Source organism: Scyliorhinus canicula, chromosome 5 (assembly GCF_902713615.1).
Source record: "Scyliorhinus canicula chromosome 5, sScyCan1.1, whole genome shotgun sequence".
Classification (NCBI taxonomy): Eukaryota; Metazoa; Chordata; class Chondrichthyes; order Carcharhiniformes; family Scyliorhinidae; genus Scyliorhinus; species Scyliorhinus canicula.
In genome coordinates, this window is record NC_052150.1 from 77,325,080 (window position 1) to 77,345,266 (window position 20,187).

The 20,187-nt window shown below is 45.8% G+C and overlaps 1 protein-coding gene across 2 annotated transcripts in view; it reads right to left on the minus strand.

Moving 5' to 3' along the window:
- The window catches only part of skap2 (src kinase associated phosphoprotein 2), a 405,881-nt gene that overhangs the window by 179,317 nt on the left and 206,377 nt on the right, over nucleotides 1–20,187 (minus strand). For both annotated transcript variants that reach the window (XM_038797255.1, XM_038797254.1), the window contains exon 8: nucleotides 12,847–12,910. In XM_038797255.1, coding sequence (XP_038653183.1) covers nucleotides 12,847–12,910 — 64 coding nt within the window. The remainder of the gene's footprint in view (nucleotides 1–12,846; nucleotides 12,911–20,187) is intronic.

Genomic DNA, 20,187 nt, shown 5'->3' on the forward strand with positions numbered 1-20,187 from the left:
GTGTTGTCTAGTGTAGGTCATTGAGCTTCTTGCGGCACTGGAGGCCAGTCTTCCTGGTCATGCTTCCCGAGCCGATGGCCGCTGCCACTTGGTCCCAGGCGGCACTTACTGCCCTGTGGGCTCACCCTCTGGAATACTCAGGGGACCAGGACACCCTACTGGCCTCCCGAGGTCCACGTCTCCAAATCTTGCCGCCGGTCTTCTCGGCACCATGCATCTGAGCTCAGATGGATTGGCTGTGCAAGTGCTGCTTGACTTTGTTATTGAGGGGCTGGCGAGCGTGGTCCCGGCAAATCGGCTGGCAAGGCTTAATTTGTGGCGTGAAGCCCGTGGGACCTCGTTAAGTGGACCAATTAACGTTGAATAACGTTCCCGGCCTTGCTGGGCCGAGCGCAGGGAAGCTCGCGACAGTTCCTGCTTGCTACCACACTAGATACCTTTCGGAAGAATCTCACCCTCGCAGTCTAACCACACTAAATGCAGCTGCTGATGCCACTATCTACAAATGTGAACGCCTTACACCTTCTTACCAGCAAAACAATCTAGTCCTTCCTTTAATCTTTTGACAGCCAAATTGTTGCCAGGCAGACTTCAGAATAGATCACACGACTCCATTCATTTTAAACTAAAATAAAGGCGTGGCCAGAATTTTTCCTACTGTCCACCCCGGCAGGATCTTCCGATTTGACCGATGGCACACCTCTGCCGCCTGCTTCCTGGGAGTGAGGGGTGCATTTAACAGGAAACCCAATTGACAACAGTGGGACCAGAAGATCCCGCTGCCAGCTAATGGAGGGCCATCTCTGTCGCCGCAAAACACAGGATGGGTTGCATGTAAAATCCCACCCACAGTCCCAAAACCTAACAATCCTAGAAAACATAATTGTAATAACCCAAATCCCAGGAATTAAATTTGATCCCACAATGTTCTGACTTAGAATAACCGATGACAGGTGATAGTGGGAAATGGAACAGTTTGAAAAAATGATGAATGGTTCTTCTCTCGTCTGTGTATTTTTAGTTTCACTTCAAGATAATAAGGATGCAGTTTGCCTTTACTCCACACATATTTGGGATCTTCTGCTTCAAGTCCCATGGTGGGGCTGTAAAACAGAAGGACTCCCACGTTAAGCAGGTAAACGCCACAGAAAAAATAACTTAAAAATTGCACAATGCCCAGCTAACTAATTATGCAGCCGTGAGGTCACGTTGAATTTTGTGGCGGATTTAGGAAGTCGGCCACCCGCCATCATGTCTGACAGCAACTGACCCACTCCCTTGTGGAGTTGCCCTTCCTCAGAGGACCCCCCCTTGCGTAATTGTCCATTGCTGGATCCATCACCCTTGACCTCAGCTTCTGATTCACCCATTCCTTTGTGACTTCCAACCTCTCCCATTCCTTCGTGTGCAAGCCATCTGCTGCACGATATACTGCTAGCCCCCAGGAAAAGAGCAATGCGAATGGCAAAAGCAGAGTCTAGTGGCAGGTAATGAAAAAGATCTCCCACACCAGGTGCATACCAAGCTTACAGTTTGGGAAACAGAACAGTCTGATTTCCTGTTGATAGATTTCAAGGAAGTGCACGATTCTGGTCTGGTAGCCCTGTTAATGAAAATGCTGAAGGAAAGATTGCAACTTGCTTTCTTGCTGGACGAATGTCGACTTTTGGCCTCACTGATCCCAGGTGCCACAATTCCTGCCACTGGCAGGATCCGAAAAATTCTGTTCACTCTAGCCACTGCATTTGTGTAGGAGGGAGTGAATGTTTAAGTCAATGGATGGGGTGACGATCAAGCAAGTTGATTTGGCCTGGATTGCTTCAAGTTTTTTTAAAATTCGTTTGTGGGATGTGGGCGTCGTGGCTGGCGCATCCCTAATTGCCCTTGCGGGGGCAGTTAAGAGTCAACCACATTGCTGTGGGTCTGGAGTCACATGTAGGCCAGACCAGGTAAGGATGACAGATTTCCTTCCCGAAAGGACATTAGTGAAACAGATGGGTTTTTACGACAATCGACAATGGTTCCATGATCATCATTAGACTTTTAATTCCAGATTTTTATTGAATTCAAATTTCACCATCTGCAGTGGCAGGATTCGAAGTTCCTTGAGTGTTGTTGGAGCTGCACTTATCCAGGCACTACTGTCTTGTAACTTGCAGATGATAGACAGACTTTGGAGGAGTTAGGTGGTGGGTTAGTTGCTGCAGAATTGCCAGCCTAGGGCCTGCTTTAGTCACCGCGGTATTTATATGGCAGTTCCAGTTAAGTTTCTGGCTAATCCTTAGGAAATTGGTGGTGTGGGAATTCAACAATGGTAATCGCATTTAATATCAAGGGGAGGTGGTTAAATTCTCTCTTACATACAAGCATCTGATTTAGGAGCACAAGTAGGCCATTCGCCCCTTCCAGCATGCTCCACCATTTAATAAGATTATGGCTGATATGTTGTGGCCTTAACTCTACTTCCTCTCTATCCCTTATATTCTTTGACTCTCTGGTCAATCAAGAATCTAACTCAGCCTTAAAAATATTCAATGACCCTGCTCCCCGGTAAGACGACAATTGCACAGACAAACAACCCTCAGAGAAAAAAAAATCTCACCTCGATTTTAACCTCAATGGTATACAGTTAACTGGATGCACACCGGTTGGAGAAGTTTAAACTAACTGTAGCTTTCTTTGTTGGAGAAAATTTATTGACTTAGTTCACAGCCTCACTACTCCAACATCTCAGTGTTCTAGCTACCCTCATTTATAAGTGTACAAAAATCCATCACTATTTAACAACTGCCATTTATACCTCAATGTAATTAATAAGACATTAACAGAAATTATCTCTCGTCATCCACCCTGTCAATTCCCCTCAGGATCTTATGTTTCAATAAGACCTTCTAAACTTCAATGGATACGGGCCCAATCTTTCCTCATGTGATAACTCCTGCATCGCAGGAATCAGTCAAGTGAATTTTCTCTGAACTTTTCTGATGCCATTATATCCTTTCTCAAGTAAGGAGACCTACTTTACATTGTATTTGAGATGCGATTTCACCAATTCCATGCACAGTTGTAGCAAGACTTCCTTTCTTTTATACGCAATTCCCCTTACAATAAATTACAACATTCAATTTGCCTTCCCAATCACTTGCTGTACCTGAATGCTGACCTTCTGTCATTGATGTACCAGGAATGTGCGGGGGGTCCTGCAAACCATGCCCATATGTTTTGGGCATGTCCGAGGCGGAGGGGTTTCTGGCAGTGGTTTGCTGATGTCACAGCTTGATACAATTTAAGGTGGTCCACAGGGTGCACATGACTGCAGCCCAGATGAGTAGGTTCTTCGAGGCGGTGGAGGATAGGTGTGGGCGCTGTGCGGGGGAGTCCTACGAACCCTGTCCATATGTTTTGGGCTTGTCCGGGGCTGAGGGGTTTCTGGAAGGGGTTTGCTGATGTCATGTCAGAGGTCTTAAAAGTAAGGGTGGTGCCAAGTCTAGAGGTGGTGATCTTTGGTGTGTCGGAAGACCTGGGAGTCCAGGGAGTGAGAGAGGCCGATGTCCTGGCCTTTGCCTCCCTGGTGGCCCGGAGACGGATCTTATTCGGATGGATGGACTCGGAGCCCCAAAGTTAGGGGTATGGGTTAGTGACATACGGGGTTTCTCAGACTCAAGAAAATTAAATTCGCCTTGAGGGGTTCATTGCAGGGGTTTGCTCGGAGGTGGCAGCCGTTCATCGACTTCTTTGAGAAAAATTAAGTTGTCAGCAGGGTGCGATGCGGGGTGGGGGGGAAATGGGAGGTATGGGAGAGACGAGTAAGGACCGGAGAACCAACGGTGTTGTGGCTGGGGAAGGTGTCACTGTTTATGTAAGCCATGTTGGCTGGGGCTTGTGCTCGGGGAGTTTGTTGGTTATATTGTGTTTTTGTTGACATCTGATTTTGAAAATTGTTCAAATTATAAATGTCTCAATAAAATATTTTCTAAAAAAAAATCATGCACCAGGAAACTCAGATATTTCTCTGTATAATATAATATACTGTTTTTCTATTCTTTCTGCAGAAGTGGATAAGGTATCCAAACCCCTTTGAAGACTCTTAGGTCCTCCTCACAATTTACTCTTCCACCTATCTTTATGTCGTCAGAAAATTTAGCAACCATACATTCAGTCCCTTCATCCAAGTTACCTATATCTCTTCTTGTTGCTGGTCATTGTCTGCCATGTGTAGTTTGCCATTCATCAACCTGAGCCTGAATGTTGTCTATGTCTTGCTACGTACGAGTCACGGGCTACTTCAGTATCGGAGGGGTTGCGATGACACTAAATGCTGTGATCATTAACGAACATCGCCACTTCTGACCTTATGATGGAGGGAAGGTCACTGATGAAGCAGCTGCGTCAATTTTGCTCACGATGCTGGATGTCACATTGAATCCTGCCTTGATGTTGAGGCCATACATTCTCACTTCACCGCTTGAGTTCACCACATTTCCCCACGTTTGGACTGAGGCCAGAATAAGGTCAGGAGCCGAGTGGCCCTGCTGGAACCAAACTGAGCATCAGTGAGCAGGTTATTGCTATAAAAGTGCTGTTTGGTAGCACTGCGGACAACACCCTCCAACACTTTGTTGATTATCAAGAATAGACTGATGGGAAGTCAATTGACCAGATTGAATTTGTCTTGCTTTTTGTGGACATGATTTATCTGGCCAACTTTCCATGTTGTTGGATAAATGCCAGTTTTGTAGCTGTACTGGAACAATGTGGTTACGGACCTGGCCAATTCTGGAGCACAAGCTTTCCATATACTGCCGGTTGTTGTCAGGATCCATATCCTTTGCTGTATCCAGTGCCTTTTACCATTTCTTCACTTCAAATGGAGTGAATCAAATTGGTTGAAGACTGGTAACTGATGGTAGGGACCCCAGGAGCTGGCCACTAAATTGAAGATGATTGCAATATTTCAGCCTGGTCTTTTGCACTGATGTGCTGGGCTCCTCCACCATTGAGGATGGAAATGTTTCTTATGCCTCCTCCCCTAGTTAGTTTTTAACCGTCCATCATCATTCACAATTCAATGTGACAGGAGTGGAGAGCATTGATGTCATCCATTGGTTGTGGGATTGCTTAGCCCCATCTATTGTACGCTACTTCCGCTGTCCAGCATGCATGTGTTCTAGCTTCACCTAATTTTTATGTATGCCTGAAACAGCTCCTGGCATACTCTTCTGAACTCCTCATTGAACCATGGTTGATTCTGTGAGCGAGGGATATACCAAGTCATGAGATTACAGTGTGTGGCTGAATACAATTCTGCTGCTGCTGATAGTCCATAAAGTCTCATGGAGGTTTTGGAGGTCAACAAGGAAATCTTAAGAAAATGATGGAGCTTGATGCCTTGCAAGACAAAATAAAGACAGACAGACTAGGATTCAAAGAACACTTTTCCTGACCACAGGATGGCCCAAAGTTCTTTACAGTCAATTAAGCACTTTTTGTATAAATGGATACTGTTGTAATGCAGCAACTAATTTGCAAATGGCAAACTCTCCCAAAGACAAATGGGATAATGACCAGATGTTCTTGTGTTGTTGACTGAGGGGTAAATATTGGGCAAACACTAAGGATAATTGCCCTGTTCTTTTTTAACATTATGATGGAAGTTTTACATCAAGCTGGGAGAATGGGCAAGGCTTTGGTTTAATCTCTCATTTGAAAGAAGGTGTTTCCAACAATGCACATCCCTTAGTACTGAACTAGAGAGTGTAGTATTTGATTTTTGGCTCAAGTCCTGGATTCCCAATTGGTCTATAATAATAATAATCTTTATTAGTGTCACAAGTAGTCTTACATGAACACTACAATGAAGTTACTGTGAAAATCCCACATTGCCACACTACGACATCTGTTTGGGTGCACTGAGGGAGAATTCAGAATATCCAATTCACCTAATAAGTACATCTTTCGGGGCTTGTGGGAGGAAATCGGAGCTCCCGTAGGAAACCCATGCAGACACGGGGAGAATGTGCAGACTCCGCACAGTGACCAAAGCCGGGAATTGAACGCGGGTTCGGAATGCTGTGAAGCAACAGTGCAAGTCACTATGCTACTGTGCCGCCCATGTATACGACTCCAGACCCATAACAATATGGGCGACTATTAACTGTCCTCTGGAGTTACCTAGCAAACTACCCTCAGTTGCATTCAAGAAGGTGATTCACTACCATCTTCTCAAGAGCAATCTGAGGTGGACAATAAATGCTGGCCTTGCCAGTGATCCTGTGAATGAGTAAAACAAAAATTCCAGTGAAACTTATATGTGAGGTGACCAAATAATTAGTTGAAGAAATAGGTTTCAAGAGAGTGAAATAGAGTAATAGAAAGGTTGGGGAGTGTTTCGAGAATATTTCCAAGACAGCGGAAGACTGTTAAACCACAATGATCCTGTGAATGAGTAAAACAAAAATTCCAGTGAAACTTATATGTGAGGTGACCAAATAATTAGTTGAAGAAATAGGTTTCAAGAGAGTGAAATAGAGTAATAGAAAGGTTGGGGAGTGTTTCGAGAATATTTCCAAGACAGCGGAAGACTGTTAAACCACAATGAGAGTTGTAGAATATTGCAAAATCAGTTGATTTATTAGAAGCAACAATTAATGACAATTACCAATAGTGTTATTGTTCATGTGGACAATAAGACCATAAGACATAGGAGCAGAATTAGGGTACTCGGCCCATCGAGTCTGCTCCGCCATTCAATCATGGCTGATATTTTTGCATCCCCATTCTCCTTCTCCCCATAACCCCTGATCCCTTTAATAATCAAGAACCTATCTATCTCTGTCTTAAAGACATTGAGTGATTTGGCCTCCACAGCTTTCTGCGGCAAAAAGTTCCACAGATTCACCTCCCTCTGGCTGAACAAATTCCTCCTCATCTCAGTTTTACAGGATCATCCCTTTAGGCTGAGATGGTGTCCTCTGGTTCTATTTTTTCCTACATGTGGAAACATCCTCTCCACGTCCACTCTATCCAGGCCTCGCAGTATCCTGTAAGTTTTAATAAGATCCCCCCTCATCCTTCTAAACTCCGTGTACAGACCCAGAGTCCTCAAACGTTCCTCATACGACAAGTTCTTCATTCCAGGGATCATTCTTGTGAACCTCCTCTGACTTCTTTCCAAGGTCAGCACATCCTTCCTTAGATATGGGGACCAAAACTGCTCACAATACTCCAAATGGGGTCTGACCAGAGCCTTATACAGCCTCAGAAGTACATCCCTGGTCTTGTATTCTCGCCCGCTTGACATGAATGCTAACATTGCATTTGCCTTCTTAACTGCCAACTGAACCTGCACATTAACCTTAAGAGAATCGTAAACAAGAACTCCCAAGTCCCTTTATACTTCTGATTTCCAAAGCATTTCCCCATTTAGAAAATGGTCTATGCCTAAGTTCCTCCTTCCAAAGTCCATAACCTCGCACTTTTCCACATTGTATTTAATTTGCCACTTCATTGCCCACTCTCCTAGCTTGTCCAAATCCTTCTGCAGCCCCCTTGCTTCCTCAATACTACCTGCCCTCAACAGATCTTTGTATCATCTGCAAACTTAGCAACAGTGCCTTCAGTTCCTTCTTCCAGATCATTAATGTATATTGTGACAAATTGTGGTGCCGGCACAGACCCGAGGCAGACCACTAGTCATCGGCTGCTATGCTGAAAAATATTCCTTTATCCCCACACTCTGCCTTCTGACAGTCAGCCAATCCTGTATCGATGCCAGGATCTTACCCTTAACACCGTGGGCGTTTAACTTATTTAAGAGTCTCCTATGCGGCACCTTGTCAAAGGCCTTCTGGAAATCTAAATAAATCACGTCCACTGGTTCTCCTTTGTCTAACTTCCTTGTTGCCTCCTCAAAGAACTCTAGCAGATTTGTCAGACATGATCTTCCTTTGACAAAGCTGTGCTGACTCAGTCCTATTTTGCCATGCACTTCCAAGTACTTTGCGATGTCATCTTTAATAAGACTAAAATCTTACCAATGACTGAAGTCAGGCTAACCGGCCTATAATTTCCCGCCTTCTGCCTCCCTCCCTTCTTAAACAGTGTGTTACATTAGTCACTTTCCAGTCCTCTGGGACCGTTCCTGCCTCCAGTGATTCCTGAAAGATCATCACCAATGCCACCACAATTTCCTCAGCTATCTCTTTTAGGACCCTGGGGTGTAGTCCATCCGGTCCAGGTGACTTATCCACCATCAAACCTTTCAGTTTTCCCAGAAGCTTCTCCTTAGTAATGGTCACTGCACTCACCTCTGCCCCCTGATTCTCCTGGAGCTCTGGCATCCCACTGGTGTCTTTCACCGTGAAGATGGATGCAAAGTAACTATTCAGTTCATCTGCCATTTCTTTGTTTCCTATTACTTCTCCAGCCACATTTTCCAGTGGTCCAATGTCTATTTTTGCCCCTCTCTTACCTTTTATATATTGAAAAAAACTTTTCCCATCTTCCTTTATATTACTAGCTAGCTTGCACTCGTGCTTCATCTTCTCCCCCTCATTGCTTTTTTAGTTGTCCTCTGCTCGGTTTTAAAGGCTTCCCAATCCTCTGACTTCCCACTACTCCTCGCCATTTTGTATGCTTTTTCTTTAGTTTTTATGCTGTCCTTGACATCCCTCGTCAGCCATGGATGCCTTGTCCTCCCCTTAGCATGTAGGTGTTTATAACAGATATTAAACAGCACAAATATTTTCTGTAGACTGTCTACTTGTAAGCAGAATACTTTTTATTCATACTTCCGGTGGCATCCATGGAGTGAGTGGTAGCTCATTTGGTGGCTCCCGTTGGTAATTTTGGACCTTTTCCCTGGTTAACGGGTGGATGTGTTGAGCAAAAAAGGGGCAAGAATGGTGGAAGCAGAGGGTGCCCCACCGGTGGATGGATTTGTGGACCAGGAGTGGTTTTAAAAGAAAGGAGCAGTTGGAGCGAGAAGCTGTACCTGCGACACAGGGGAAGATGGTGGAGGGTCAGGGATCGACCCTACCATCTCAATGGCCGACGGAGCAGTTGTTGGGGCTTCTTGAATGAGACGTTTACCCAGCAGAGGAAGGGGACTCTGGCAAGGGTGGTGGATCCAATTAAGGCAGGTATCGGCCGCCTGGAATCAAGGCTGGAGGCCTAGAGCCAAGCGATCCAGAACGTGGAGGAGATGGTGGGGGAGCACGAAGAGCAGTTTACCTCGATGGCGGCTGAGTTGGGGGTGATGCGAGATACTCAGAGGCGGCTGCAGGAGAAGGTGGAGGATTTGGAGAATCGCTCCCAGAGACAGAATTTGAGGATCGTGGGGCTGCCGCAGGGCACCGGGGGAGTGGACACTGGCTTGTACCGGCCTTGGATGTTCGAGACGTTGCTGGGAGAGGGGGCCTTTGAATGACCTTTGGAGGTAGACGAGGGGCACAGAGCGCTGATGAGGAAGCTACAGGGGAACAAGCCACCGAGGCTAATGCTGATGCAGTTGCACCGATTCCTGGATAAGGAGCGGATCCTGAGTTGGCCAGGCAGATGAGGCAATGTATCAGGGAGGATCACGATCTGAGAGTGTGCCATGAGTTGAGTGCGGAGCTGGCCAAGAGGAGAGCGGGGTTCAATAATGTGAAGACGGCCCTCTTTAAGAAGGGGGTGAAATTCGGAATGCTGTACCTGGCTCGCCGATGGGTGACTTATATTGTCATGAACTTTATTTTGGGACACCGGAGGAAGCGATGGAGTTTGTCAGAGACAATGGACCGGCAGGAGGAGGACATTGAACTTTTGAAGAGGTGTTCGCTTTCTGTTCTTTTTGGTTTGTTTTTGGATTCTTTGGCCATTGTTTTTTTCTGTGGGGTGGTTGCTCTTTTCTTTGTTTTTGGGTTGGTGTTGTTCTTTGCAACGGGATAGTGTTTGTGCCGGGGATCTCAGGGGGTATAATGCTAGGTGCCATGGGCAGGGGCGACCAGGCTCGCTGGGCGGGCTAGTTCACGGAAGCGCAGTGGGGATGAATGAGTGGTTAGAATGTTGAAGGAGGTTGGGATTGTTACTTTGTGGCGGGGGGGAAACTGGTGACAGGGGAGGGGCTTTTGAAATGTGGTAGGGGGAGGGTCGATGACGGTGGACATCCGATGGTGGGCCTGAGGAGATGCGGGACGCGGGCTGGAGGCTGGCCCAGGAAGGGATATGGTTGATCGGACCAACCATGCTGATCACATGGAATGGGAGAAGGTTGAATGGGCTGGTCAAGAGGGCTCGTGTATTCACACATCTGAGGAGTTTAAAGGTGGACATGACTTTTCTGCAAGAAACGCGTTTGAAGATTGGGGATCAAACTAGGCTCAGGAAAGGGTGGGTAGGGCAAGCATTTTATGCATTTTCTGCATTAGACTCAAAGATGAGGGGGGTAGCAATATTGATTAATAAACATACAGCTTTTGAAGTGGGGGCCATAGTGGCAGACTCTGGGGGGGTTGGCGAGGGGGGCACAATACAATCTTGATAGAAGCACACAGGGTTAAGACGGAGCGGACGGAGATGGAGAGGCTAGTGGAGGAGATCTTGCAGGAGAACAGGAGGTATTCGGAGGCCCCAGACGCGGGGTTGTTGAGAAAGCAGCAGAAACTGCAGATGGAGTTTGGGCTTTTATCCACAGGGAAGATGGTAGGGCAGTTGAGGAGGGTAAAAGGGATGGTCTACGAATATGTGGAGAAGGCGAGCAGGATGCCGGCACATCAATTGAGGAAACAGGAGGCAGCGAGGGAGATCAGGAAAATGAAGGACGGGGGGGGGGGGGGGGGCATGATCTTGGACTCAGCGGGGGTGAATGGGGTGTCTGGATATTTCTACAAGAGACTGTATGAGGGGTTTGAAGGCAGGCGTGACAATGCTACAGGAGATACACCGGAGGGTAACAGATCAGACCAGATTGAGGAAGGGGTGGGGAGGGCGGTCATTGATCCAATGTCCGGCCGGTCGAGCTCAAAGATAGGGAGGGTACCAGCAATGATGAATGATGAAGGAACTAAAGGTGTTCATGGAGCAGATGGGTAGGATAGACCCATGGAGGCTTGGTCGGCCAAAAGTGAAGGAGTTTTCTTTCTTTTCGCATGTACATAAAGTATACTCCTGGATCGATTTTCTAAATTCTGAACAGGGCTCTACTGGCGGGAGTGGTTGATACTGAGTATTCGGCGATTGCTGTGTCGGACCATGCTCCACATTGGGTGGATCTACAGGTGTGCAAGGAGGGAGGTCAGCGCCCGCAATGGAGATTGAACGTAAGGCTGTTAGCGGATGAGGGGGTGCGCGGGCGTGTGAGGGAGTTCATCCAGAACTATCTGGAAATAAACATGGGGGAAGTCTCGGCAGCAATGGTTTGGGAAGCGCTGATGGCAGTGGTTAGAAGGGAGCTAATATTTATACAGGCCCACAAGATGAAGGTGGAGAGAGCAGAGATAGATAAGTTGTTTGGGGAAAATACTCCAGGTAGACAGGAGATATGCAGAGGCCCCGGAGGCAGGGTTAATTAAGGACCCATGGAAGCTACAGATGGAGTTTGGTCTGTTGTCTACGGGGAAGGCGTGGAGGGGGGGGCGATATACGAGTATGGAGAGAAGGCCAGCAGAATGCTTGCACACCAGCTAAGGAAAAGGGAGGCAGCCAGGCAGATAGGTAGAGTGGGAACACGGTCTTGGACCCTGCAGGGGTGAACGGGGCGTTTAAGGAATTTTATAGCCGCTATGACTCGGAATCCCCAGGTGGGGTAGAGAGGATGAGGCAGTTCCTGGGTGAGTTGAAGTTTCTAAAGGTGGAGGAAGGGTTGGTGGAGGGGTTGGGAGCCCCGAAATAGCAGAGGGGCTAGAGGCAATGCAGTCAGGTAAGACCCCGGGACCGGACGGCAACCCAGTGGAATTTTACCATAAGTTCTCTGAGATGCTGGGTCCCCTGCTGGTGAGGACATTTAATGAGGCAAGGGAGCAGAGTGTTCTTCCCCGACAATGACACAGGCCTCGATCTCACAGGCCTCGATCTCACAGGCCTCGATCTCACAGGCCTCGATCTCACAGGCCTCGATCTCACAGGCCTCGATCTCACAGGCCTCGATCTCACTGATCCTGAAGCAGAGAAGGACCCTGAGCTATGCGGGTCAGGCAGGCCAATCTCCCTATTGAACGTTAATGCCAAACTGTTGGCTAAAATCCTGGCCTCAAGGTTAGAAGATTGTGTCCCAGAAGTGATGGGGGAAGACCAGACGGGGTTTGTTAAGGGCAGACAGCTAAAGGCCAACGTTAGAAGGCTCTTAAACATGATCAGGGTGCCCCCAGAAGGGAGGGAGGTGGAAGTAGCGGTCGCGATGGACGCAGAAAAGGCCTTCGGCCGGGTGGAATGGAACTATTTGTGGGAGGTGCTGGGGCAGTTCGGGTTTGGGCGGGGCTTTATTGATTGGGTCCGGCTGTTGTATCAGGCACTGGTGGCGTGTCCGAATGTCGGTTGATGTCGGACTATTTTAAATTGCGCCGGGGAACATTCTGAATTCTCTCCCAGTGTACCCAAACAGGTGCCGGAATGTGGTGACTTTGGGCTTTTCATAGTAACTTCATTGCAGTGTTAATGTAAACCCACTTGTGACAGTAATAAATATTATCGATTATTATAATTTGATCCATGGGTCCCGCAAAGTTAACTGACGGTCTCAGTGATTAGCACTGAATACCAATGAGTCCAGTGTGCCAGCAAAACGACATCAATGACAATCAGAGGCAGGCAGAAAGTAGCAGAACAACCAAAGTCAATGTTTTGGTTCCAAATCAGTGTAATTCTTACCTTTTAGTACAAATTGAAGCTGTTCAACCCATTCTTCTGCCTCATTTGAAGAAGCTGCAGCAAACTGAAAAAATGTAAATATAAGTTAAACCTCGCAAGAAATGGGAAATACTTGCTGTCAGAATTGTTTCGAATGTTCAGCAGGTCTTTTCTGTGAAAGGATGTTTGAAACTATGTACAGTTTAATTTAGACATTTCAAGAATTTGAAGCAGTGGCTGACAGTTTACCTTCTGAACAGCAGCTGGCAACTATGTGAATACTGCTCCTCTTCATCAATGTCAAATGCAAAACTGACAAATAAAATTTACTCGAGGTAATTAAGAGACTCTATGTTTTTCTTTGAACTGCTGTATTCAACCCTCAAAAAAATGTCCTCATCAGAAACAGCCACTCAATCTGACAATTTAATAAACTGGCTTTCAACAGAAATCTTGAACGCAAAAACTTATTACACTAACGGTCTGAATCATTACTGACTGACTGAACAATTCCATTAAATGTCATGTCTACACAGGATGTCATTTTCTTACACTGTAAAGATATTGGTACTTGTTCTGTTAAAAATGCCAAAACTAATCCACAAGAAGCATTTTGGCCAAAAGAACACCATTCTACACTTTGTATGTAGCTTTTGAAACATTTGCTCACAATGAGTAAATTGTTAGATAAGAATGCAGATCACCATATGGAATCACCTTTACTATTTACAGATAAGAAATTACATTGGCCTGGCTTTTCAATACTGTCAATATTCATTGTCATTACTCTGCTAAAACTGACAACAACCTCTTACATTTCTATAATACCTTTAGTGCAACAAAACATCCCAAATGCATAATGGAAAACATTATCAATGCATTATAAAACAAGATATGTCACCAAGCCACATATATTGGGGTGATGAAAGAGTATGTAAAAGAGGACGTGAGCTGGGCAGGCAGAGAGGTTTAGGGAGGAAATTCCAGGGCCTGGGCTCAGGTAGCTGCACTCTCAACCACCACAGTTGGAGCAATTAAAATTGGGGACGTTTAAGAACAAGATCACAGATTTTTCAGAAAGTTGTGGGGTTGAAGGAGACTTAGAGATAGGGATGGATTTAAAAACAAGGATGAAAATTTTAAAATCAAGCATTAATCGACCAGCAGCCAATAGATGCAAGTGAGCATAGAGGTGATGGCTGAACTGGGCTTGGTGGGAATGAGGCATGAGTAGCAGAGTTTTGGATGACATAAAAACCCTGGAGGGCAAAACGTGGGAAGAAGGTCAGGAGTGTATTCGGATAATTAAGTCCAGAGCCAACTTCTGGAGTCCCCACATTCACAGGATAACAGAGAAATCCAAAGGTTGCTACCAGTGATTCTATTTTTCTCTTGAGCACAATTGCTTCACAGCTCCAGGTTCGATTCCGGTTTGGGTCACTGTCTGTGCGGAGTCTGCACATCCTCCCCGTGTGTGCGTGGGTTTCCTCCGGGTGCTCCGGTTTCCTCCCACAGTCCAAAGATGTGCGGGTTAGGTGGATTGGCCACGATAAATTGCCCTTGGTGTCCAAAATTGCCCTTAGTGTTGGGTGGGGTTACTGGGTTATGGGGATAGGGTGGAGGTGTTGACCTTGAGTAGGGTGCTCTTTCCAAGAGCCGGTGCAGATTCGATGGGCCGAATGGCCTCCTTCTGCACTGTAAATTCTATGAAACTTAAGCGAGGGGTCAGGAGGGCTAGAAGGGGTCACGAAAAGTCATTGGCAAATAGGGTTAAGGAAAATCCCAAGCACATAAAAAGCAAGAGGGTAGCCAGGGAAAGGGTTGGTCCACTGAAAGATAGGCAAGGGAATCTATGTGTGGAGCCAGAGGAAATGGGCGAGGTACTAAATGAATACTTTGCATCAGTATTCACCAAAGAGAAGGAATTGGTGGATGTTGAGTCTGGAGAAGGTTGTGTAGATAGCCTGGGTCATATTGAGATCCAAAAACACGAGGTGTTGGGCGTCTTGAAAAATATTAAGGTAGATAAGTCCCCAGGGCCTGATGGGATCTACCCCAGAATACTAGAGAGGAAATTGCTGAGGCCTTGATGGAAATCTTTGGATTCTCACTGTCTTCAGGTGGTGTCCCGAAGGACTGCAGAATAGCCAATGCTGTTCCTTTGTTTAAGAAGGGGAGCAAGGATAATCCAGGGAACTACAGGCCGGTGAGCCTTACGTCAGTGGTAGGGAAATTACTGGAGAGAATTCTTCGAGACAGGATCTACTCCCATTTGGAAGCAAATGGACGTATTAGCGAGAGGAAGCATGGTTTTGTGAAGTTGAGGTCGTGTCTCACTAACTTGATTGGAGTTTTTCGAAAAGGTCAGAAAGATGATTGATGCAGGTAGGGCAGTGGATGTTGTCTATATGGACTTCAGTAAGGACTTTGACAAGGTCCCTCATGGTAGACTGGTACAAAAGGTGAAGTCACACGGGATCAGGGGTGAGCTGGCAAGATGGATACAGAACTGGCTAGGTCGTAGAAGGCAGAGAGTAGCAATGGAAGGGTGCTTTTCTAATTGGAGGGCTGTGACTAGTGGTGTTCCGCAGGGATCAGTGCTGGGACCTTTGCTGTTCGTAGTATATATAAATCATTTGGAGAAAAATATAACTGGTATGATTAATAAGTTTGTAGACGACACAAAGGTTGGTGGAATTGCGGATACAGCAGTATTTAGATTGTTTGGAGACTTGGGCAGAGAGATGACAGATGGAGTTTAATCTGGACAAATGTGAGGTCTAATGCAGTAGGGAATATACAGTGAATGGTAGAACCCTCAAGGGTATTGACAGTCAGAGAGATCTTGGTGTACAGGTCCACAGGTCACTGACAGGGGCAACACAGGTGGAGAAGGTAGTCAAGAAGGCATACGGCATGCCTGCCTTCATTGGCCGGGGCATGGAGTATAAGAATTGGCAAGTCATGTTGCTAACTGTATAGAACCTTAGTTAGGCCACACTTGGAGTATAGTGTCCAATTCTGGTTGCCACACTATCAGAAGGATGTGGAGGCTTTAGAACGGATGCAGAAGAGATTTACCAGGATGTTACCTCGTATGGAGAGCATTAGCTATGAGGAGCGGTTGAATAAACTCGGTTTATTCTCACTGGAACGACGGAGGTTGAGGAGCGACCTGATAGAGGTCTACAAAATTATGAGGGGCATAGACAGCGTGGATAGCCAGAGGCTTTTTCCCAGGTTAGAGGGGTCAATTATTAGGGGACATAGGTTTAAGGTGCAAGGGGTAAGGTTTAGAGGTACAAGGCAAGTGTTTTTACACAGAGGGTAGTGGGTGCCTGGAACTCGCTGCCAGAGGTGGTGGTGGAAGCAGGGATGATAGTGACATAAGGGGCATCTTGACTAAAACATGAATATGAGGGATATGGACCCAGCAAGTGTAGAAGGTTTTAGTTTAGACGGGCAGCATGGTCGGCACAGGCTTGGAGGGCTGAAGGGCCTGTTCCTGTGCTGTACTTTTCTTTGTTCTTTGTTGTTCTAGGGAATGCTTAATAGTGTAGAGACAAAGGTAAGGTCCTGCAGGACTGTAGAAAAAAATAATATAAAAGGGGACGTGTTAGCTTAACAATTGTCATGAGATCATTACATTTCTTTTTTACCTGAAGACAATGTTGTGTGCATTCAGATAAGCCAATTCACTAACTTCCCTTAGCACCCATCAACCACCTCGCAGTCTTCTTTGCTCTCCTAAAACTCCTCATTCATCCTCTGCAATATTGTATCTGAAAGCACACTGGGAACCCTGATGGAACACTTCCAACCATTTTCCTGCAGCTTGACAATGTAACCTCCTTGCTTTGGCCACTAAACATAGCATCTCTCCTTTAAGCTCCTGAAGCATTATAAGAATCTGCAGCAGCTTTGAATTTGTCACCGACTGCTTGCTGAACTGCCTATGGGTGACGTGTTTCATACTGGGATCTCATTATTCCTGCAAATGAGAAGCAACCCTAAAATTAGGATATGCCTGAACCAAATTCTCCAAATGGCTGTTCTTCTCACTTCACCCACCTTCTGCTGGTTTCCTACCGCGAGACTAAAATTAATATGTTTCCACTGTCCTGTTTCCCCCATCCCCCCACCAAATAAAATATTTTAGTTAAGAACTTAACAATTTTTAATTTTTCTATAGTTTGATTTTCTGCACTTGGGAGTCAGGTGATCACCTTGTTTATGAGTTTATGAATCTATTCACAAGCACTCATCTTCCAGGTTGGGGAGACAGGTTTTTGCTGGTGAGCAAATTGAGCAGTTTAAATGCTCAACAGAATGGTGTATTTTATGATGTTTAGTTGTCACCAGATGCATTGAAATTAATAATCTCTATTTGCACAATGCTACAGCTCAAATTTAAGACAATATAAACTTTCACCCTGGAGTAAACTTAGCAAGAAGATACTAATTTTAAGAGAACATAAAAGATAATCAGCCAGTGAAAACTGATATTCGGTTTGGTATACATACAAGAAATCTGGATGTCACACCTTACAGCCTTACTTTCGGAACTGTGTATTGTGAACCATCTTAATGCATTTTCTCTTACGCAGAGAAAAGGGATAGGTTTGACTTTGCCCATAAATTAACAAATGCTCTTGTTTTTTGGGGATCGAGTTCGATGTCTGTTCATGAGTGCTCAAATGTAGAAAGCCAAAGGCAACTTCAGATGCATCTGGTCAAATGTATTAAACTTCTGCCATCTTTTTATACACAGATTTAAATACTAGCCTACTTTGTATTAAGCCAAAAGCCAGTAACCTGAGAAGTTGAGCAAAGTTGGTTAGTTGCTTTGCACTGCCAAATATTAGCATTTCTGTTTGGGTACAGCTTTCCAGCTGGCTTAATTATGCACTTTACAGTAACCTGTGTTCACCTTAATAGGCTAATAATAGCTTAATCGCTTAATACCCTCATCCCTCAGCTGGACTCCATGACTAATAATAGAAATTCTCAGGGATCCTTGTAATGCTGCCATGTAAGCTCTGGCTCAGCCACCGCCTTTGCCCTACACAAACTGGAACATGAATAAATAGGACCTTTACTCAGATCACTGATCATAGAGTCTGGGAACCCATAGAACAGAGAATGTATTGTGCTACAGCTCAAGGAGGAGAAACAGTTGTGTAATGGGAAAATAACATGATGTAATCTCTCACGAAAACAACAATTCAACGCCTTTGCAGCCGACTGAAATAATGCCCACCTTGACACTAGAAAGCGAACAGGGCCACATTGCCCCTGCAGTTGTAAAGTTGATGAAGTCTGCAGTTGTGCTCTCACAGACCAGAGCTCGAGGCCACTAACTACAAATATATTACAGCCCCCTTTAATTGAACCCCAGCAACTTTGACAGGCAAGTAGATGTTCTGAAGACAGGCACCAGGGGCTCATAGAGGTGAAAGATAATGGGCTGGATTCTCCGCTGTCTGGATTCTCCATTGCGCCAGCAACCCGGGGATTTCCCGATGGCGTGGGGCTGGCCACAATGGGAAACCCCACTGGTCAGCTGGCAAGACGGAGAATCATGCCAATGTGTAGGCCTTGCTATAGTCAGTACCATAATTCTGTTTGAAACCTTTGGGCTAGAAACTCATGTGCCCTTGTTTGTTAGGACACGGGGTAGTAATTCACAACCTATCCATGTTGGTTCCAAATGAGGTTGGCAACGTGAAAATTATTTTCACTTTATTTGTATGATTATAGCATATGGCTGAGTGGGTCTTGTGCTGCTTCTTCCTTCATGCTGCTGACTGAATCCTTACCGAGTGCAGGGGAAACAATGTCATTGCAGATATCATGTGGTTCAGACCAGCTTCATTTTCTTCAAAACAGGATATCTCTCTTTGAAAGGGAACTTGTGGTAAATAATATTGGTGGAACTCAAATGGTGGAAAAAGTAGACAACGACAAAGAGAAGTTCCCAGAATGATGGATGGAACACTGGTAGAGGAGAGACACCGTGGTTCTGCAACAGGCAAAGAGGCCCTTAAGAATCAGTTTCAGAAGGGAGTGGGATCAGTTGGCCAGCGAGGTCAGTTCCAGGATTCTGGACCCAAGGACTTGACAGTTGTACCAGAAGATGACTAATTAGCTCACATGGATGGGGAAGGTCAGTGAATGCATGGCAGCTACCCACCACACCACCAAATGTGCATGCACCACTCCCCTTCCTCACCCATTAGCACTCCCAGCATTCAGGACGCATAACTAATATCCAGGCAAATCTCCTTACCATCAGAGACCTTCCAATGCTGCAATATGCTCACCCACCTCCTGCTGCCTCCATATTCCTCCAGTTAGTTAGCTATGATAGGAATATCACCCAATCATCCATTGCAAAATCTCTAACATTCTGCCCTCTCTCTTGCAAAAATTAGAAGGGAACAGAGCCGAACTGAAGTGGGGGAAAGGCAGTGGGCTAAGGATGCTTGCATCTCCTGAGCCCTTATAGAAGTGATAGCACTCAGCATCCTGGGGCCTGCAGTGACAGGGCCCATGGCATGTGGAGAACATCGAGAACGATGTTATATTACTGCATCATGCCACTTATAAATGAAATGTAAATCGCTTACTGTCACAAGTATGCTTCAATGAAGTTACTGTGAAAAGCCCCTAATCGCCACATTCTGACGCCTGTTCAGGGAGGCTGGTACGGGAATTGAACCGTGCCGCTGGCCTGCCTTGGTCTGCTTTAAAAGCCAGCTCTTTTAGCCCTGTGCTAAACCAGCCCCTCTATAAACTGCTAACTCAACATCAACCTGCTATCTGAAATTATGCGCAAGCTGCAGATGTCTTGCTTTCCACCCCACACACCCTGGGGTCTATGATTCTATTCTAATTCTATGATTCCCTTATCCCAACCTTCTGATTTCCAGCTTCCAAATACTGAAGATCTGATGGCGGTCCAACCACAGCAGCATACGGAGGAAGAGAAGGGATAATGATCGAGCATTAATAAAAAAAGATCTGGCACTCACAGCCACAGCCACTGGTTGGAAGCAGCACGTGGTGAATCATCCAAGCATAAGCAAGCTACAGGCCTTTCATCAACACTAGACCATTGACTTGAAATGTTGGGTGCGATCGAATGGCCTCTTAGCATTCGACTTGGTAACGTGACAAGGCCGTTAAATCTCACAAGAAGCCTCTCTTGAGATATGCAATGCTTGGAACGCCTCGCAAGATTTAATGAGATGTCGCAATCTGGATCTTACCCTCACTAGGTGAGAGCCACATTGACATATGCCAATGAGCCAAATGATTCTCCCAAGGCCTGGGAACTAACGCCCGCATCTGGGAGGCCTT